Source organism: Lepidochelys kempii, chromosome 11 (genome assembly GCF_965140265.1).
Source record: "Lepidochelys kempii isolate rLepKem1 chromosome 11, rLepKem1.hap2, whole genome shotgun sequence".
Lineage (NCBI taxonomy): Eukaryota > Metazoa > Chordata > Testudines > Cheloniidae > Lepidochelys > Lepidochelys kempii.
Genome location: NC_133266.1, coordinates 52,566,620 through 52,586,132, shown reverse-complemented (window position 1 = coordinate 52,586,132; position 19,513 = coordinate 52,566,620). Strand labels below are relative to the sequence as shown.

The 19,513-nt window shown below is 42.6% G+C and overlaps 1 protein-coding gene across 2 annotated transcripts in view; it reads right to left on the bottom strand.

Annotated features, from left to right (window-relative positions):
* Positions 1-11,729: 11,729 nt before the first annotated feature.
* The window catches only part of NAB1 (NGFI-A binding protein 1), a 31,451-nt gene continuing 23,667 nt past the window's right edge, over positions 11,730-19,513 (bottom strand). For both annotated transcript variants that reach the window (XM_073306188.1, XM_073306186.1), the window contains 4 exons: positions 19,066-19,176; positions 17,293-17,452; positions 14,724-14,873; positions 11,730-13,448 (listed from right to left, as the gene is read on the bottom strand). In XM_073306188.1, coding sequence (XP_073162289.1) covers positions 13,357-13,448; positions 14,724-14,873; positions 17,293-17,452; positions 19,066-19,176 — 513 coding nt within the window. In that variant the 3' untranslated portion in view covers positions 11,730-13,356. The remainder of the gene's footprint in view (positions 13,449-14,723; positions 14,874-17,292; positions 17,453-19,065; positions 19,177-19,513) is intronic.

The following is a 19,513-nucleotide window of genomic DNA, read 5'->3' as shown; positions in this document are numbered from 1 at the left end:
AAGGGAGAAAAAGCAAAGACAATTATAAAAATATGATAAAAAAAAAGAGAGAGAAAACATTGCAACACACATAAACATAAGCCAAATGTGATGGTGTGGTATACTTTAAAGCTTTTATTGCAAGTTTGGAAAGACTTCAGTATTCATTCAGGGCTCTGTGACTCAGCAATCATCCGAAATTCTTGGTAGTAAGATCTATAATTCTCCCCCCCCATCTTTTATCTATTTCTATGAAGTAACAATTCATTGTTTTTTAAGTAAAGAAAACATTTTAAAAGCTTTTTAAAGTCTTGTGCAAACTACAGCAATAGGCAACTTTTTAAAAGGGCAAATGCCTCATATAACTAAAGAATTTGCGGTGTGAAAACCTGAGCATTTGCACTATTCAAAACATTTTCTATTGTAGATCTAGGAATATACAAGGGCATCCTGCATATACTGAGGAATTTTGCATATAAGCAGCCCTGGTCTACACTACAAACTTGTGTCGGTATAGCTACGGTAATTTAGGAGTGTGCATTTTCCACACCCTTGAGCAAAGAGTTATACATTAAGTCCCAGTGTAGACAGCGCTATATTGATGGGAGGGCTTCTCCCATCAACATAGTCACCACCTCTCAGGAAGTTGAAGTACCTACGCTGATGGGAGAAGCTCTGCGATCAGCATAGGTAGCATCTTCACAAAGCAGCAGAGGTGCAGTTGCCCTACTGCAAGTCTAGACAAGCCCTAAGCATAGCAACCTGCATGGAGCTAGGAGGGAGGAGCACAGGTTGCAAAAGGGTAGAGTTTGGAGGAGGCACCAGGAAGCCAGGCTTTGTGCCTAGGGTTAGAATGGCAACCGCACCACCTCTGTAAATATTCTCTGAATAAAGAGTCCATTTGGTTTCAGGAACATGGAATACTCATGTTATTTCCCAGCACATGGCACATGAAACATTGAGTTACCCTTCTCTAGTTGTCTTAAGTTAAACTAGCATTTTTTTCCCCAAAGACCACTACGGTATACCAGTAGCTCTCAACCTTTCCAGACTACTGTACCCCTTTTCAGGAGTCTGATTTGTCTTGCATACCCCAAGTTTCACCTCACTTAAAAACTACTTGCTTACAAAATCAGACATAAAAATACAAGTATCACAACACAGTATTACTGAAAAATTGCTTACTTGCTCATTTTACTGTATAATTATAAAAGAAATCAATTGGAATATAAACATCGTACTTACATTTCAGTGTATAGTATATAGAGCAGTGTAAACCAGTCGTTGTCTGGATGAAATTTTAGTTGATACTGACTTTGTTAGTGCTTCTTATGTAGAGTGTTGTAAAACTAAGCAAATATCTAGATGCGGGGATATACCCCCTGGAAGACCCCAGTGCATCCCCAGAGGTACACATCCCCTGGTAGGGTTGCCAACTTTCTAATTGCACAAAACTGAAAACCCTTGCCCCGCCCCATCCCCAAGGCCCTGACCCACCTCTTCTCTGAGGCTTCACACCCCACTCACTCCATCCCCCCTCCCACAGTAGCTTGCTCTCCTCCACCCTCACTCACTCATTTTCACCCGGCTGGGGCAGGGTCACTGGAGGGGGTGAGGGTGTCGGCTGGGGGGTGCGGACTCTGGGGTGGGGCCGCGGATGAGGAGGTTAGGGTGTAGGAGAGGGCTCCAGGCTGGGGCCGAGGGGTTTGGAGTGTGGTAGGGGGTTCTGAGCTGGGGCAGGGGTGCAGGAGGAGGTTTGAGGTGCAGGCTCCGGGAAGGAGTTTGGGCGCAGGGGGGGCTCAGGGCTGAGGCAGGGGTGTGGGAGGGAGTTTGAGAGTGAGAGGGGGCTCAGGGCTGCAGCAAGGGGTTTTGGAGTGCAGGCTCCAGGCAGCGCTCACCTCGGGCCGCTCCCCAGAAGCAGCAACATGTCCCTCAGTTCCTAGGCAGAGGCGCGGCCAGGCAGCTCTGCACACTGCCTCCACCCGCAGGTGCTACCTCCACAGTGCCCAGTGGCATCGGATCTCAATGGGAGCTGTGGAGCTGGCACTCAGGGTGGGGTGGGGGGCAGAACGCAGAGCCCCCATGGCTGTCCCTCCGCTTATGAGACAAGGGACATGTTGCCGCTTCCAGGAAGCTGACCAGAGCTGCCAGGGTCCCTTTTTGACCAGGTGTTTCTGTCGAAAACTGTTGGCACCTGGCAACCCTAACAACTGCCGTATGCAATAACTGGGTCAGAAGAGCAAGAACATACTGCAGATAAAAATGTCACTAAGCTTCATAGACAAAAGAAATGAATAGAAGAACAAGCAGGGCATGACTTGCTTAATATCAGTTATATTAAAAGTTGAGACAACCACAGTTAACATCATGATTCAAAGCATTTTACTCACTCCTCCCAGAATTCAAGAAGGATTTACCACCTAAAAATATAAAAAATAAAAAGTTGTTTTAGCCATACACTAAAAAAAATATTCTCCAATACATAAACATGTTACAATCACATTCATACACCATGGTGAGTATCTGTACTTCTGGGCTTCTGGAGGAACCTGGCTGCTCCTCTTGCCTCACAATGCATCCGAGGCCTGTCAGTATCTGTCACAACATGCAGCGTGTCGTGTCTCACTGCTTAATCAAGCAACAAGCAAAAATGAAAAAGATTTGGATCTAATATGTGAGTGGGCTGATGTGTGCAAAAGAAATGAATATGAAGTAAAACATACTGGATGCTAAAGTAATAACCATATATATTCAAAAAAAGACTGGAACTGATCCAGGAAGGGGAGATACTAAGAATGATTCAATACAACTTTAATAAAAACAATGTAAAAGTTCCTAGCATTCCAGAATTTGTAAACAGCATAAGAAACAGCCAGCTTCTGATCTTGGTAATACTGGTATAAGTCCAGCACATGCCCACTGAAATCAATTAAATTACTTCAGGGTGGTTGTTTTTTCCTTTTTTTTTTTTTTTTTTTTTTTTTTTTTAATATAAACACCCATGTAACAGAGAATTTTAGCCATGGATCTTATGTTCTTGGGAAACTTCATGTAAGCGAGGGAAAGGTCCCACTATTGTGGGGAACTTTCCTGGCTTATACACTACCCCAGTGGATATGGCTAGTGAAAGGATCTAAGTCCTCGCTCCCATTCCCTTTACCCAGAGGCCTGCCTGACCTCTAGGACTCCCCTTCCACTCTCCTGTGTGGCTAAATCCTTGTAACCCTACAAGGCTGGGGCCCAGGATTCCTGGGGCTCAACCCCCAAACTTGTTGTGGTCACTTAGGACAGAGGCTAGTACGTCCCCACTCCAGGGTACTCTCTCTGCTCTGCACGCTTCCCTGACGCACTAATCATTACGTACAAAGCAAATACAATTTATTAAACAGCAACTAATTTTAAAAAATAAGGAAAAAATGGGAAAGGTTACAGGAAAACATTTAGCCCTGCTCTGTGGCCCGGGAAGATCACAACCAGCGTCTCTGGAATGTAAGGGAACTTCAGTCTGCTCCTCACAAGTCCCAGGCCTCCTGCTCAGGCCCTGGCTGTACTGCAGGCGTGCAGCAGGTCGGCCACTTGCTCTGGCGGTGGCCACACGCCCTCAGGAGCTAGGTGGCAGGACCCTTCTTCCCAGCATCACCCCCCTCTCACGTCAGGATTATGATCCCCCTCCAAGTCCAGCCTGCAAGGCGTCTCCCTGCACTGGTCCCTCCGCCCAGGGTCCCCCTCACTCTTCCCAGCTGCTCACCGCACCCAGCTCCAGCTCCCGCCTCAGCTCCAGGGCTGCTGCTGCTCTGCCTCCAGCACAGCTCCCTGCGTTGCTCCTCTGGCCCCTCGGCCTGCTGCTGTGGCTCTGCTCCCAGCACAGCCCTGCTCCCCTGCCTCTGCTCCCAACATGGCGCTGGCCCCTGAGCTGCTTCTCTGGCTGGCTCTGCTCTCTCCTTAGTTCAACCCCTCTGGCCAGGCAGCTCCTGATTCCCTCATTAGCCTGCCTGCCTTGTCAATCAGACTCATCTGGAGCACTGACCTCTCCCCACTGGCCCTGGGAACTGTCAGTCTCAGGATCTTGATTTCCCATCAGCCCTTCCCCCTTTCTTTTGGTACTGAGAGATGGCCAACTAAAACCCCCCTACTAAGTTTAAGTAAGGGGCCAACAGTAGCCTTACATTCATTTTGAATACAGTGATCAGGTCTGGTTTCTTATTTTTAAGATGATTTCTAACTCGGCTTTTGGGTCATGGTGAAATGAGTTGGGAAAGCACAGACATGCCTCCTTGGAATTCCTGATGGATGCTGCCTGCTATGGCACACAGCTTTGAGTTCTAACAGGAGCACTGGTAGGCTAGACATAGTTGGAGGCCCAGAAAGATGAAAATTGCAGGGCAAGCTATCTAGGGGAGAAAACAACTCTTCAAAACACACACTTTTCACATTACATTTTTTAACCCACTACAGCAGACAGCTGCTTTCAAAGGAAATGGACCATGAGAATGACAAACATGACCTGGGAAAAATAAATGAGAGACTTGCAGAAGACAAATAAAAAACCTATGCACACCAACAAACTGAGCTTTTGTTTCTTATTGCAGCCATCTACATTGGCTGTGGAAGCAAAATGGTGTGGAAGAAACCAAACTCAGTAACATGTCTGCTCAGGTTACTAATTTAGGCCCTGATCCTGTAGCTAACTCAGCCAGGGCATAAGGGTCAGCCCACACAGGGCCAATTTCAGGATCAGGACCTTAGGGCCCAAATGCATTATATTTACTTATGTGAGTAAGGCCTCCTGACATGAGTAAGGACTGCATGAACAACCCGATAGTAAACCCAATGACTCTTCATAAGAATGTGAGATCAGCCATACTGGGTCATACCAATGATCCATCTAGCACATTATATTGTTTTCCAAAAGTGGCCAACGCCAAGTATTTCAGAAGGAATGAACAAAACAGGCAGTCATTGAATGATACAACCCATTGTCCACTCCCAGCTTCCGGCAATCAGAGGCTAGGGACATCCAGAGCATGGGGTTACATCCCAGGCCATCTTGGCTAATAAGTTCATGGAAGATAGTCATTTATAGACATATCTACAAGAATTCATTTTTGAACTCTGTTAGTTTTGGCCTTCACAGCTTTGGCAATAAGTTCCACAAGTTGACTGGGAGTTGAAATCTGTTCTAGAAAGATTAGAGCTGATGCAATTTAAATTAATGTCCAATCTCAAGAAAAAGGACCTAACTTCTAAGATTTAGATAAGCCACAATACTAACAAAAAAGGTCAATTTTGTGGAAAGATAACTGGAACTGGTAGAAATCCAAGTAAGGTAGAGGAGTACAGGAATGTTACGAGAATCAGCAAATAAGGGACTGCTGAATCCCCGTTCCACTGTGTAGCTGAGGACAAAACTTGTCTTCTTCCTAACTATTTGAGAATGCCTATAATATTCTGTGTGGATTTCATGAAAGCAGTTTAATTTTATTTGCTTTTCAGTGGTTGAGACATTTTGTACATCCTCCCCTTTGCAGATACACTATGTGCCTAACAACTCTCTGGTTATACAGTAACAATGATCAGTAATTTTAAAAACACCTTGAACACCTAAGAGAATCCCCCCCCACATTAATATTTTGTAATTGGGGTTCATGTCTATGCATCTTTTTCAAGGGCAACTGTATTCAACCCACAAGCTCTCTCAATAGCCATTTTGTGTCTCTTGTAAAACATCCATCCCAAACGCAGGGAATGATGAGATTCCACCTACGTACTCACCACTGAGTATCATCCTACGTACTCATGCCTGAGTGACCTATCTGTCAGTGCATACAACAGTAATAGGAGAAAGGCCTAGCTTGCTTAGGATTCTGTGGGTGTTTAACATGGCACTTTTTAAGCAGCTAAACACAAATTTATGATGTGTAAACTTTTAATGGCATATAGATGAGTCATTACAGGGTTTCAAAATGCGTAACTATGATGCACATTCTAATTCAGCTCATCACCAGTGGCTTCCTGCTAATTTGTTTGGTTTACCAGGCTGTGCACAAACCTTGGAAATCCCTGCCATGTCCTATGATGAAAAATATTCCTTGCCTTTGCATTCTTGATATGGTTTGTGAAGAGTCAGGATTTTCCTATTCTTTTTGGCAGTGATTTTTCACTGACAACTTGTGATTTTTATGATCCAATAGTGCTGTATTCTTGCAGCATTTGGTTACAGTTGAAAAATAAGAAACAAAAGCTCAGTCTGATTGTCTGCATAGGTTTTTCCAAGGTGCTTATTTATAATTTTTCTAAATAGCATAGAGAACAAAGCCATCCAGAATCCCTGAGGTAATCAGAAATTAACTGTCTATGCATAGGTTTTAAAGCTACAGTAGGAATTCATAATTGCTCATAAGTAGATACTAAATATTTAGGAAAGCAAACATGATAATTAAATAAGAGCTGGTGACAATGATTTAAATTAAATTGGTCTAGGCTAAGATACAAGAGGCCAGTGTTCACCTTCACTTACATGTGTGTCTTCTGATTGGCTGCTGTGGGGCTGTACAATCATGTATGTCACCCAGTGTACTATGTACCACATCATATTGTAGTAGATGATAGACTTCACAAACTCATATTTTGAAGACCCTGGAATTGTCTTTTTAAGAGAAGCAAAAACATCAAATATTTTGGTATCAAAGCATCAGCTCCTGGGAAAGCAGTATCCTTCACACAGGACATGTTTGATGGGGTAACTATACAAAAACCAAAAAGCCAGTACAGATATGGGAGGTTTTGTTAGTTTGTCTGTCTACAAACTAGATGGCTCAAGGTTTTGGCAATAGTCTAGGTTAAGGGTTCTCAAGCTCCGGAGCATGGACCACATCTTACTAGAGAGATTGTCCCATGGGCCACCGGCAATTTGCAAGCGCACAACACTCCCATGGAAGCTGACACAGTTGCTTACCAACTCTAATGACCACTGGTTGAGATCCGCAGGTCTAAGTCACTGCTTGCTTCACTTGGTTCAAATACAACCTAGCGTAGGAACTAGTGGAAGTTTTTGCCATATTATGAGTCTTTGATGGCTTTCATGAGCAAGAGTAGGGGACACAGTATTGCTCCAAGCAGATAGGAGGACACCTCCCAAAAAACACAGCAAAAAGATGCTAATAGTTTCAGGAGACAAAACAAAGATTGAAGGGACACAGAAAGTACACTGACTTCCAGTAGCAACTTCCACCAGGTCAGGATTAAGACTCATAAACAGGGCTGCACAGGAAAGCTTCCCTTGGAGAATACTCATTCTACTCCTTAACTATTCATTTGCTTTTTTTCTGCATTGGTTAGGTTAGGGATCCCTGAGAGCATACCTTATGAAGGAAACAATTAGGAATCTACATTCTTTCCCCTCCAAAAGGACTTGACAATAGTCATCTTTAATATTCTTTTCCTTCTCTGCCCACAGAGTTCTTTTTCATGGTGGTGTGTAGGTGTATGTGAAGATTTTATCCTTTCCCCACTGAATCACCACAGCATGCCATCTTTTCAATCCTTCTGCAGAGCAGAATGGAAGCAAACATTATTTCTCTTTATTTTCCTGGTAAGAAAATAGACAGATCAGCAGTGCAGTCTAGCTGGAGCCTAGCTAATGATGGAGAAAAGACTAGTACTGTATCTCCCAATCAATGTAAGGAGTGTTGCCTAAAGGAAGAATTAAAGGTTAGTCCTTCTCTATAGCTTAAGCCATCAAGTGAACCTACCAGCTTCTTTCTGCTTATTGGCTACATTAAGCTCCAGTCAACCCTTCTGTGCCTAGTTTAAGAAATGCACAGGTGCTGCAAGACCCAATCAGCTGATGCAATACAGGTCTTCCTGCTTTATCAAAGCCCTGCTGCAGTAGCCATCCCAACCTAATTCTCGATCAGACCTTGTGAGTGTCTCTTAGGTTTAACCCTCATATAAGGAACAGGAAACATTTGTATCTCAGGGATTCCATTCCATGCATGTCAGTCCCACCCTTCCTATAAGCATTTTTAAAAAGCATTATCATGCCATGCAGCTGATAACAATGAGTAAAAGAAAGAATTGCTTCTATAGTCACAGTGGCACCTTTTATTCTGATTTTAGCTGAATGCTGAAATATCCCATAATAGCCAGCTATGAAGAAAGGGCCAGATTCCAAAACCAATCTCCAGTTTAGTAACCTTACTCCATGAGCAGTCCCACTAAGCTCAGTGAAACTACTCATGGAGTAAAATACTATTCAGTGTGAGTAAGGGTAGCAGAATGTAGCCAAAATGCTTACTAATTCCCAGATCATTATGTTAACAAACATGTGGCTTTTAACCCTGGGTCACCAGAAAACTTCTCAGCACTGGGAACTATTTCTGGAGCAGCTGCTCTATTACGAGCTTTCTTTATTTTTAAAAGGTGACGGAAATGAGGCTTTGCAGTTAAAAGTTTATAGTCATTATGAATAAAATTGTGTTTGGATCCTCTTCCCTCAAGCCACATAAATTGCCTATTCAGAACCTCAGTGATAAGGAAACAGCACTTTAAGCAGGTGGCCAATAACCAAAGTTTACATTACAATGACTTTGTTGCCTGCACCAGGATAGTCACATCCTGGAATGTATGTTGATTGTTAAATAAACACCAGCAGCTAGGCTACAGTGGTAGGTGGTTGGTTTTGTTTTGTTTTTTAAACATTTTATTGTTTTCAAATGTAGTACCTTCCAGTTGCGGGTCTTGAAGCACTTTTATAAACAATGTTAAGTTTCTCAACACTTCTGAGATGCTTTAGATATATTAACCCCATTACCAACAGAGGAACAAGAGGTTAAGGACCTACCCAAGGTCACACCTGCAGTTCATGAGAGAAGAGGAAATATAATCTAGATTTCCTGACTTTCAGATCTGAGCTTTAGCTACTAGGCCAGGCTTCTTAGCAAGGGGAAAAGAGTACATCTAATGACTGGTGTGCGCATTAAAAATAACCAAACACCATGAATAAACTGCCTGGTTAACTTCTCAGTCCCACTGTCCTCCTCATTCATAACAACCTCCCACTTGTTTGTATGTTGTCTAGATTGTGAGCTTCTGGAGGTAGCACTTGCCTTCCTCTGTCTGTAATGAGCCTAGCAGTACTAAATTAATGGTGAAGCATGTGCTCCTTCCAAGCTTTCCACATTCATGGATAAGGATAGGGTGGAAGAATATTATATTTAGTCCTTGGCAGTCATTCTCCTCCTCCTCCTTATTTTCTCCATTCTCAGGGCCATTGTTTTGTTTTGTTTAGTGGGAGGAGGTGAAGGAGGGTGTTTTCCTCCCTGAATCCATCTGACCAGTTCTGTTTTGAAATGCTCCTCTCTGCTCTGACTTGCACCTGATTTCTTGTTCTATACCAGTGGTTTTCAACCTTTTTTTCATTTGCAGACCCCTTTGGAAATCTTAGACTGTCTGCAGACCACTAGGGATCTACAGGCCAGGGGTGCCGGAACAGGGAGGGCCAAAGGCTCATGACCCTCCCACTTTTGAAAGTGGATGGGCCTGGCCCCCCTGCTTTTTTTCTGCCCGAGGCCCCATCCCCCCCGCCAGGCCCAGGTAAGAACAAGCCCAGGGAGCTCAGACAGCTGTGGGGAGCCACGGACTTTCCATCTGTCTGGGGTAAGGGTGGGTCCCAAGTGCAGCCCCCAGCCCATGTCCCCATCCCCCAGGCTCTCCACCCAGGATAGATGGAGGGTCTGCGGCTCCCACCATGGTCTGGCTGTGGCTCTTAAACCTCCAAGGCCCTGCCCCCAGGCCAGACTGGAAGCCGGTTCTGGGTAAGAGCCTCGCAGGCAGCTTGGACCCTCCACCTGTCCTGGGGGATGGGGACATAGACCAAGAGCTCCTCCCCTACCCCCAGGGCAGGTGGAGAGGCAGAACCGGGGCATTGTGGCCCTGCACTTTTAAGAAGAATCTGTCACCCCTGCCAGACCACAGGCTGAAAACTCTCAGCTGTGGTGCCTTTCTGTTTTTATATTTCTATGCTTTAGTCTTCTACCTAGCTTGTTCCTCTTCTCTCAGTCCTCCTATCCCTGAACCTACTCCCCCTTTCCTGTGTCAACCCTATATCTCACCCAACCTCCCACTTAGTCTCTTCCCAGAAACAGGCTTCTTTTCAGAAAGTGAGGTGAAGTGTGGCTGCTGACCCAGGCACCTGCTGACAGTGGCAGAATGGCTGAGTGGGATAAAGACTTACCACTTGAAGTGCTAGCCAAGGCCACAGTCCCTACTTCCACGTGGCTCTAGTCTAACAACAGATGGGACAGCTGGCTTGAGATCTCTCTCAGAGTTGTGTGTGCATGGAGGGAGAGGAGAGAAGGACAGGGTGGCCACATAGGGCAGACTGTGTTGCAAGACCCCTGTGCCACACATGCATGCAGCTGGCCTGTTGGCAATTTGACTTGCCCAGGTGACTGAGGCCTGTGGAGTTTACAGCAAATGAAAGAACTCTATTCTAAAGACATCCAGGGCATTCCCTGTTTTCGGAGTCACGGTGCCAACCTTTAAAGAGGATTAAAGTACATGAGCAGAACTACACAGGGGAGAGGCTTCTGCCAGCAACTGTGGCACTTGAAGCGTCTCCTTCTCCCTCACTGCAGGTTTCTGGACGACTCCTCTTCCAGGAAAAGTAACCCCTCGTTTTGGAAAAAAAGGAAAATAGGAAGAAAAACAAGAGGGGGAGGGGGGGAGAAAGTTGTCCTGGTGAAATTTATTTTTAAGCAACTAACAAGTGCATAAGAACAGGCATCATTTGCCAGGCTGGACTTTGGTCAAAAAGTACCCTGGGGGGAGCCAGAATCCATCAATTCCCCACAGCCAGTAGGCTGAGTAAACCTTCCCCTATACCTGCAATGGTGCCTCTTCTTCATCAGCAGCCCAATAGGGTACCCACTCATAAGCCCAGCCCATCTCTCCTCAGAGGGGACTGCTGTCAGCCAAGACTCCCTGCCTTGGAAAAAATGAGTGATAGACTATTTGCCATTATCAAGTGTATGAGGGATCTGGGAACATCTTAAATAGTTTTGTACCCAGGAAGTTAAAACTATTACACAGCTGCACACTGAACATGATAAAAAGTGCCTCATGTATTGGGAATGACATGGTCCATTGGATTATAAACCAAAATACCATCCTAGAGCTAACCCACTGATGACAACTTAATCATACTGTATTTACAAACTCAAAATAAAAATATCTATTATATACTTTAATTTTAGTAAATTTAATACATTAGTGTTTACAAAATAAATGTTGTATTCTAATGAAACCATGATGAATGAAATGAGCTATTTTGCCCTCCACCTGCTGTAAACCAGACCAGTAAACTCTTAATATATTTAAGAGCTTCATGTGGTCCAGCAGAGATTTTGGTCATGTTAGATGTTGACAAAACAAAACAAAAACCAGAAGGAAGTTTCCTGAATCTTTAAAAACTTGTTGCTTGTTAAATTCTATTACTAAACTTGTACAATTCAAGGCTTTACAAGCTTCCAAACTGTAATACTGTACACGAAACTACCCAGATACAAACCAGTGCCATGACTAACATAACGAACGGAAGAAACATACTCACTACCCATTCTATTATCTCTCAACATAAAGGAGCAAATATAACACCACATTCAACCTCTTATTTCTAGCAATGAAGTTGCAAATTCCACTCAAAGTAAGTTTCTTCAGTAGTGAGACAGTACAATACAATTCAAGAAACATTTAAAAAACTCAAACGTTTTAATAGTATAAAAAGTTGTTTACTGGTGTTTCTACTATAAAGCTTTGTTCCACAAATCAAAAGTGATAAAATAATTAAACATGTTTACAGTGATCAGAGACTGCAGTGTAGACATTCCAGCTCACATTTTGTTGACAATTTCAGTACAACGTACATTCTGATTGAATAATCATTACATATCTAGGACACAGCAAAAGTGCACACCTCACTGCGGAAGTTTATCCATTACTTGGTGACTTACTTCCCCGCCTCAGAGAGCACTGTGGGTAAAAATTATATTCAAAACTAAGGTGTATAGCTATTTTGACTGCAGAGATGCAACTATACAATAGGAGTTACACTGACATTATGGATGTCTACACACACACACACCCCACATTAAATACCAAAATCCCTAAGTTATAAGCTAATTCCTTGTCTTTAGACAAAATGGCATCTGCAAAAATGAAAAACATACAAAAAAAAGAGTCAAATAAATAACGAATACAGATGTTAATTAACATATACAAAGGAACATATTGGCATACTGTCTGCAGTATATGGTATACTCATAGAATCACGTGGGTTGGGAAGCACCTCATAATGGGTCATTTACAAGTAACGTATCCCCTTCCCCCTATTCTCTGTTATTTTATTGTTCCTGGATATTGAATATAACCTTTTGAATACTGATGCATGAATCCTGCATTTTCCATCTTTGCCACACTTGTGATGCATTTTGTCTTTAACATCCACAGAGAACTTCAAAATATTCTAAGTGTCTGAAGCACAACTTTTGCCATCCTGTCCATAATGTCTAGTGTTCTGAGTTCCCTCCCATATGAGAGCATAGGAGCCCTGGCTTAGCTACACAGTGTCTGAAATGATTGTTCTGTCTAATGAAATTGGAGCCAATAAGTAGGATGCTCCCATATTCTGGCTAATATTTTCCTATTCACCATTCCCATGTAGTGGATAGGTATATACTGTAAATGTATTACACATAGGCTGCTGAAACCATTAAAATAACATTAATAAGTGTCAAATGTGTCTGCTATAATACAGGATCAGCTTTATCAAATGCTATATCCACATAACATTTTAAACCATGAAATATTTTATGCATTTGCTATTTTTTCCTACAAATACCATTGCAAACTTGCTGTTAGTTGTGTCACTCTAGGTTTTCTTACACTTTCTCCAAGGATTTTTAACTCAAATGTATAACAATCATATCTATGCTAGATACATGTAAAGTAGACATTGAAATTTCAAGTAAAATGAACTGTAGCCACATCTACTGGACTCCATACGTGTCCCAACATCTAGATTTACTTTGATAAGTTATACAAATACATAATACATTCTTAAATAAAGGAGGCTCACAATATTAATTTGTGAACCTTTCCACATTATAAAACCACTTTAAAGGAACATGTATCCACCTGTATTACTGTTTTGGATTGCAAAGTCTCTTGTTTTTCAGTCTCCACAGACTGCTGTACCAGTTCTTAGGCTTTGGCTATGAAATCTCTTATTTGAATGAGGCAACACTGGTTATTAAGGCTTGTTTGTTCTCTTCTAAAGATGTATTCTTTATTCTGATGCCATTTTCCAGAGTAGGATGACTATCTTGTATCTTCAGGTTCTGTTTTTATGACCTTCCTTTCTATGTTGTTAAAAGCTGAGTGAGGAAAGTCTTTTAAAATACCAAGGCCTTCTGCAAACAAAAAAAAAAAAAAAAAAAGGGGGGGGGGGAGGAGGAGAAGAAGAGGAGCTGTTAAATACTGTGTCGAAATAAATGTCTTCTGTTTTTGCCCACTGAACTACATGGGTGCTGATGACATATCAACATTCACAGAAGACAAGATTCTGCCCCACCCTCCTCCCAAGGCATATGAGCCCTGAACTATGTCAGAACCACCACAGTTCCACAATCACTTCTCTGTAACCCCCCATTCAACAGGAAGCAGAGCTCAGCAATACTGCTCTCTGCATGAGCATGTGGAATATTCCTGGATGTGGGAAGACCATGGACTAGAAGGTTCTCCAACCACACAGACCCTTGTTACAGGCAGCAGGTTGCAATAGGGAGGGGTTAGGATAGGCATGGATAGGATACACACAGCATTCTGCCAAGTGCTCAGACAGCACAATAGTCTCAAGAGGAACCGCTACCATACACCCACCCTTGAGACATCTCATTATTATTCCTCAACCTTGAGGAAGAAGAGTCTCAAGACTGCTCTTAATATTATGCCAATGCACCAGTTTTATATGTAAAATGCTTTGCCAAAAAACACAGGCATCCAATTCAGACTTCATAGTGGAAGAAATATTCTTAATAGCATTTGAGATTTTTCTCTGTATGCCTGCGTTAAACCACAGGAGAAACAGTGACCATAAGTCACTGCATAGAAAGGCTAGCAGAAGCACTTAAAAGCCAAGTCTACAGAGTCAAAACAACAGAAACTCTGCTGTGGCTGAACCAGGTTCTAAAATGGTTTGGTCCAACCCAGATAGATGGGGCTAAATCTTTATAAACAGAGCTGAAGGCACCTTTTCAAAAAGTCTGTTTGTAATATCATTTGGTCCCACTCACACAGACTGAGCCAGATCATGTTACAATCATGTTCCGCCACAAGAGAGCTCAACAGCAGTTGTTCTGCTGGGCTGTTTTGTCTGTGTAGATGGGTCCCAAGACTCCTGCCTTATGTGTGAATAGTTATTGCATCTCCTGCCCAAAGCATAACTGAAAACATGGCAATACTTAAATCTCTCATCAAATGTTCAGTATGTTTCTAGATTAACAAGTCATTCAGAGGTTTCAGTTGCAGCTTGGTTTCAAGGTATCAATCTGCAGACGGTGTCTAGGAACTAAATTCTTCTTTGAAAGGGATAAGTAGGTGTGTGGCTCCCCACAAACTTTCTGAAAGCCACCTGTCAAAGGATGTTACGGGGCAGCTTGAGGTGCTTTACAATGGATAACACTTACCTGAGGGCAGAGACTTTGCCTCCCCACTGGAGTAAAGTCGGATCAGGTCACTGCACAGAGGCTTTCCTACGTGCTGCTCTCCGTCTAGCGAAATGTGTTGCAACTGTCTATTTTGCAGATTTGACATTCGGAGATTCAGGGGCCTCTCACCTGAAAGAGGTCAATACTGAAATATTCAGTATTGAGTATGAATCAAAGCAATGCTAGAAATCAAAATTAAGGCTAAAAAAAGGACACCACCATTTGATCAGTGAAAAACATTCTAGATTTCAACCATGCAGGAGAGATTTCTAGTATGTAAAATGCTGATTTGCAGATGACCTTTCTTCCTCTCCAGGCTGCTAGTGCTGCTACAGATTGGTATGGCTGAGCATCAATCCCTCATTTTCCTCAAACACACGTCAAGATCCAACTTCCCCTTCCATGCTGAGCTTTGTTAGTCACAGAATTTAAGGCCACAAGGTACCACCAACTCATCTAATCTGACCTCCTGCATACCACAGGCCAACACCACACTAAAGCTAACAATCAAAGTTAGACCAAAGTATTACAGCCCACAGGTGGCTTGACTATCATGTGCCACAGCAGAAAATAGGAGAGACCAAAGTGCCCAATGCCCAAGGCTCCTGCAGCGGCCGGGAAACAATTGAGACACACCCAGATGGCAAGTGACCCTCACCCACATGCTACAGAGGAACTGAAAACCCCCAAGAAGGCCACTGCTAATCTGAGGGGGGAAATTACTTCCCAACCCCACATATGGCACTTGGTCACACCCTTAGCATGTGAGCAAGAAACAGCCAGTCAAGAACCTGAGGGAAACCACGTGAGGGTTCAACAAGCCTGCTACGTTGTGACTCTGTTTAAATCTTCACAGCTGTACTCTCTTTACATGGCATTCTTCTGAAAATTATTGGTCCAAAACTCACAAAAAAGCTGTGTAATTTGTAATGTCACTTAAGAAATAGTTCCTTCACTTCCCCTTCTACTCTCTCTCTTTTTTTAATCCTTACCTCCTTAAATATTATGTTCTTGTTCTAAAAAGAAAAAGACCTTTTTATATATTATATTTTGCTACATTACTAATATTTAATTTCATTTCACAGTAAAAACATCATTTAAAGCAAAACAAACCCTCTCACGTTCTAAACGTAACACAGACACAAGAATCCAATCTAATCCTCCTTCCAACAAAAAGCCTCTGGACACGCTATGGGGATTACCATGGGACCCTTTTAGAACACTAAAGACTGTCAGCTGTAATTAAAATGTTCTTAATTCTTGGGGATTGATGTAACCAGCTCCCCATCTTTTGGTCAACTATTGTGAACAGAGATAGTTAGCTGGAAGTGATACCCACCAAGTCACCAGCTTTACCTTCTAGGTTAGTAAGCAAAAGAGTAAAAGTCTTCTTCCTGGGAAAGGGCCTTCTGTATCTCTGCCAGAGACCCAGAGGATCCCTTCCCTCTCCCATACACTACTTCTCTGAAAACATCATAGCTCAAGCAGAGTACTAGGATTCCTTGTGAATGCTATGCCCCTCCTTAAAAATCAGCTGGAGTAGTCACTGTGAGATGCCCCTGCAGCACCCCCTGGATGAGGTGCAAGAGACTGATGAGGTGAGATGAGGTGCAAGGTGCATGAGGGAACAAGACTGCAGTACAGCTCTCCTGCATGGCAGTACACTGAACCACAGTTTCTTGCCTACTTGTAAAGTTTTAAATAGAGGTAATCCAAGGGCCAAATTCTGGCCCCGGTTACAAAAGTCTACATACAGAACATCTCCACTGAAGTCAATGGGGTTTCCCCAGAGTTACTGAGCAGAATCTGGCTCTATCTCTGGTTGTATCATTTAAACCAGTGGTTCTCAAACTTTCCAGACTACTGTACCCCTTCCAGGAGCCTAATTTGTCTTGTGTACCCCCAAGTTTCACTTCACTTAAAAACTATTTGCCTACAAAATGAGACCTAAAAATACAAAGAAGTGTCGCAGCACACTATTACTGAAAATTGCTTACTCTCTCATTTTTACCATATAATTATAAAATAAACTGATTGGAATATACATTTTGTACCTACACTTTTGTGTGATACTTGAGCCTGTTTTTCACTTGTGAGCCTCGTCTGAAGCTGGAGTCCTGGGGGTGGCAGGGCTGAAGCTGAAACCCAAGCCCTGCTGCCGAAGCATGTAACTTAGCTTTGCAGGGCCCCCTATGGCATAGGGCCTCGGGCAACTGCCCTGCTTGCCACCCCCTAAGACCAGCCCTGAACTTGTGATCCCTCAAAACCTATCCCATGACCCTCCTGGGAGTCGCAACCCCCAGGTTGAGAAACACTGATCTAGATGAGTTGACTACCCCCTGCAATACCCCTGCATACCCCCATGCACCTGTAGTTGAGAAACACTGATTGTGACTGTAAGTTCTTCCAGGCAGGGATCTTGTCTTTACTTACCTGCTTAGCATCCTCCACACTGCTGAAGCTATATGAATAACATCAGTACTAACAATGTTTGCATAACACCAGACAAATTGGATGGCAGCAATATCATGCCTGGAAGCTACTATACCTTGTCCATCCACATTATCTAACGTCACGCCATTGGGGCTGTGCTCTTCTGAGCTTTGTCTGTAGTACCCTGTGGAAAGGCGTCTCTCTGAGTGTTGCAGTCTCTCTAACCCTGCTTGGTTACAAAGAAACTCCATCTGTTTGGCCATCATCTTTTCAGACTGCAAATAAAGCAAGAATATATATGGATGTCGCTCTACAGGAAAAAAATAATACCAGCAGGTAATCAAGCAAGCAGTCTAGATATAGTTCTTTGTTGGCTCATATGTACACTTGTGCTTTACAGCAACCTCAAAACTATCAAGCAAACAAAATATTTCTGCAGCCACTAAAGCTATGGAAGACAGTGTCATTCAAAGTGCATAAAAACATGTGTTCTGTTTTAGCCAGTCAACGTGATATTTCTTAGTTCTTACCTGAGGAGAACAAACTTTCTGTACTTTAGGACTGCAGTCTATACTTACAGAAATTCCCAAATGCAAGATCTGTCTCTTACTTATCAAATTTAGCCCTATTGGAATAAATGGCTCTACAAAATATTCCAAGAGCAATGGCAACATCTGCTAAAAACTTATGCCAAGATTTTACCAGACATCTTGGAGTCTTTATTTTAGGAAACAACAGTACACAAGTTTAAAAATCTGCCATTGTGAAAGTGTAGGATGACAGTATGTTTGTGGGGGATAAAGGTGTGAAATGTCTGTCTAGAAGATGAAGAAGACCTATACACCTCGAGAGAGTGAAATTAAACAATGTGGAGCAAAGTGGGAGGGAATGATGTATAAATGTTTGTCATCAACTTTAGTGCCAAGAGAATTTTAACTTTCAAAATGATCATGTTCCCAAGGCTATGACTAAACATCGTATGAAAATAAAAATAAAAAAAAAAAAATCACCAGTTAAAAAAATGTCCATTTCAAAGAGCCACACAGAAGCATACAAATAGAAAGGGAAGCAAAAATATGTAGAATTAGCATCCATGGATGCTAGCAAACTGTGAAGTTCATTGATTTCTCTTTGTATTTTATAAGTGTCACCATTACTACTTGTCTCTATTAAAAAAGAAAGAGCTGATTCTTGCAAGGGGCTGAGCGTCTCTTGGGAGATGTGAAGTGACCTCAACTCCCACTGACATCTGTGTGCTCAGAAGATAACACAACAAATTAGCTGACAGTGTAAAAGAGAAGACCACGTCCTAGGTTCTCCAGGAAACTGATGACATTTAGAGCAGGGAAGGAACCTGTTCTGTGTTTCTCCTATAGAACAGGATGACCTCTAAAGTGGTCTGAGTAAATATAGAACCTTGACTTTAGGTCTCGGCACATAGGTAAAGGGAGAAACAATTTTTTAACAGTTTACTTTCAAGTGTATTTTAATCGATGGTCTACCTGGGGATTCTGTTAATATTTTACAAACAGAAACATTACTTTTACTTTTAAAAGGGTTTCACTTCTATGCGGCACGTACTGTAATGTCAGTATCGCGTTCGTTCCCAACAGTAGATGGTGCATTCGTTCTCTTGTCTCAAGCCTAGAAGGTGAGATCCTTACTTCCTTGCAATGAATGAAGACAAAACTATAGAGTGTCATAACAGCTCAAGAGTTAAACCCATATTAGCAGTGGTATTATCTCAGCTAGCCCAGGTGATCTTTGAGAAATGAAGGTAATGATTTTAGTCATCAAAATATTATACAAAAATCAGCCTAGAAAGCAACTGTTACTATTCTGGACAGCATCTCAGTAGAAACCTGATAGTTTCATGTGGTTTGTTTACCTGGGAATTAAGAGCTGCCAAATCTTCACTTTTGCCTTTCGCCAAGGCAAGTGGTACTTTCTCGTGTTGATAAAGTGTTTGGACTGTGTCCTGGAAATCAGGAAAACCATCCTGTTGAGCAAAAACAAACAGGGCATATGATTTTGTTTTGCTTTTAAAGAAAAAGCAATGTATCATGTGACTTAAAAGAGAATATTCTTTAACTCCGGTGAAAAACCTGAACTGGGATTTAAGACCCTGAAACAAGTTAACCAAACTATGCTTCAGCAGTGCAAGATACTGCAGCAAATACGATCTGGCTCATACCACTTGCAGATCAGAGGCTTGTGCCACGCCTAACACATCCAGGTATAAATCCAGAGTAATGCCATTGACTTCAATGGAGTTATTCTGGAGCTGAGACAGTATAACAGAGCAGAATTAGGCCCAGTATTTTGTGGTTTTCTTT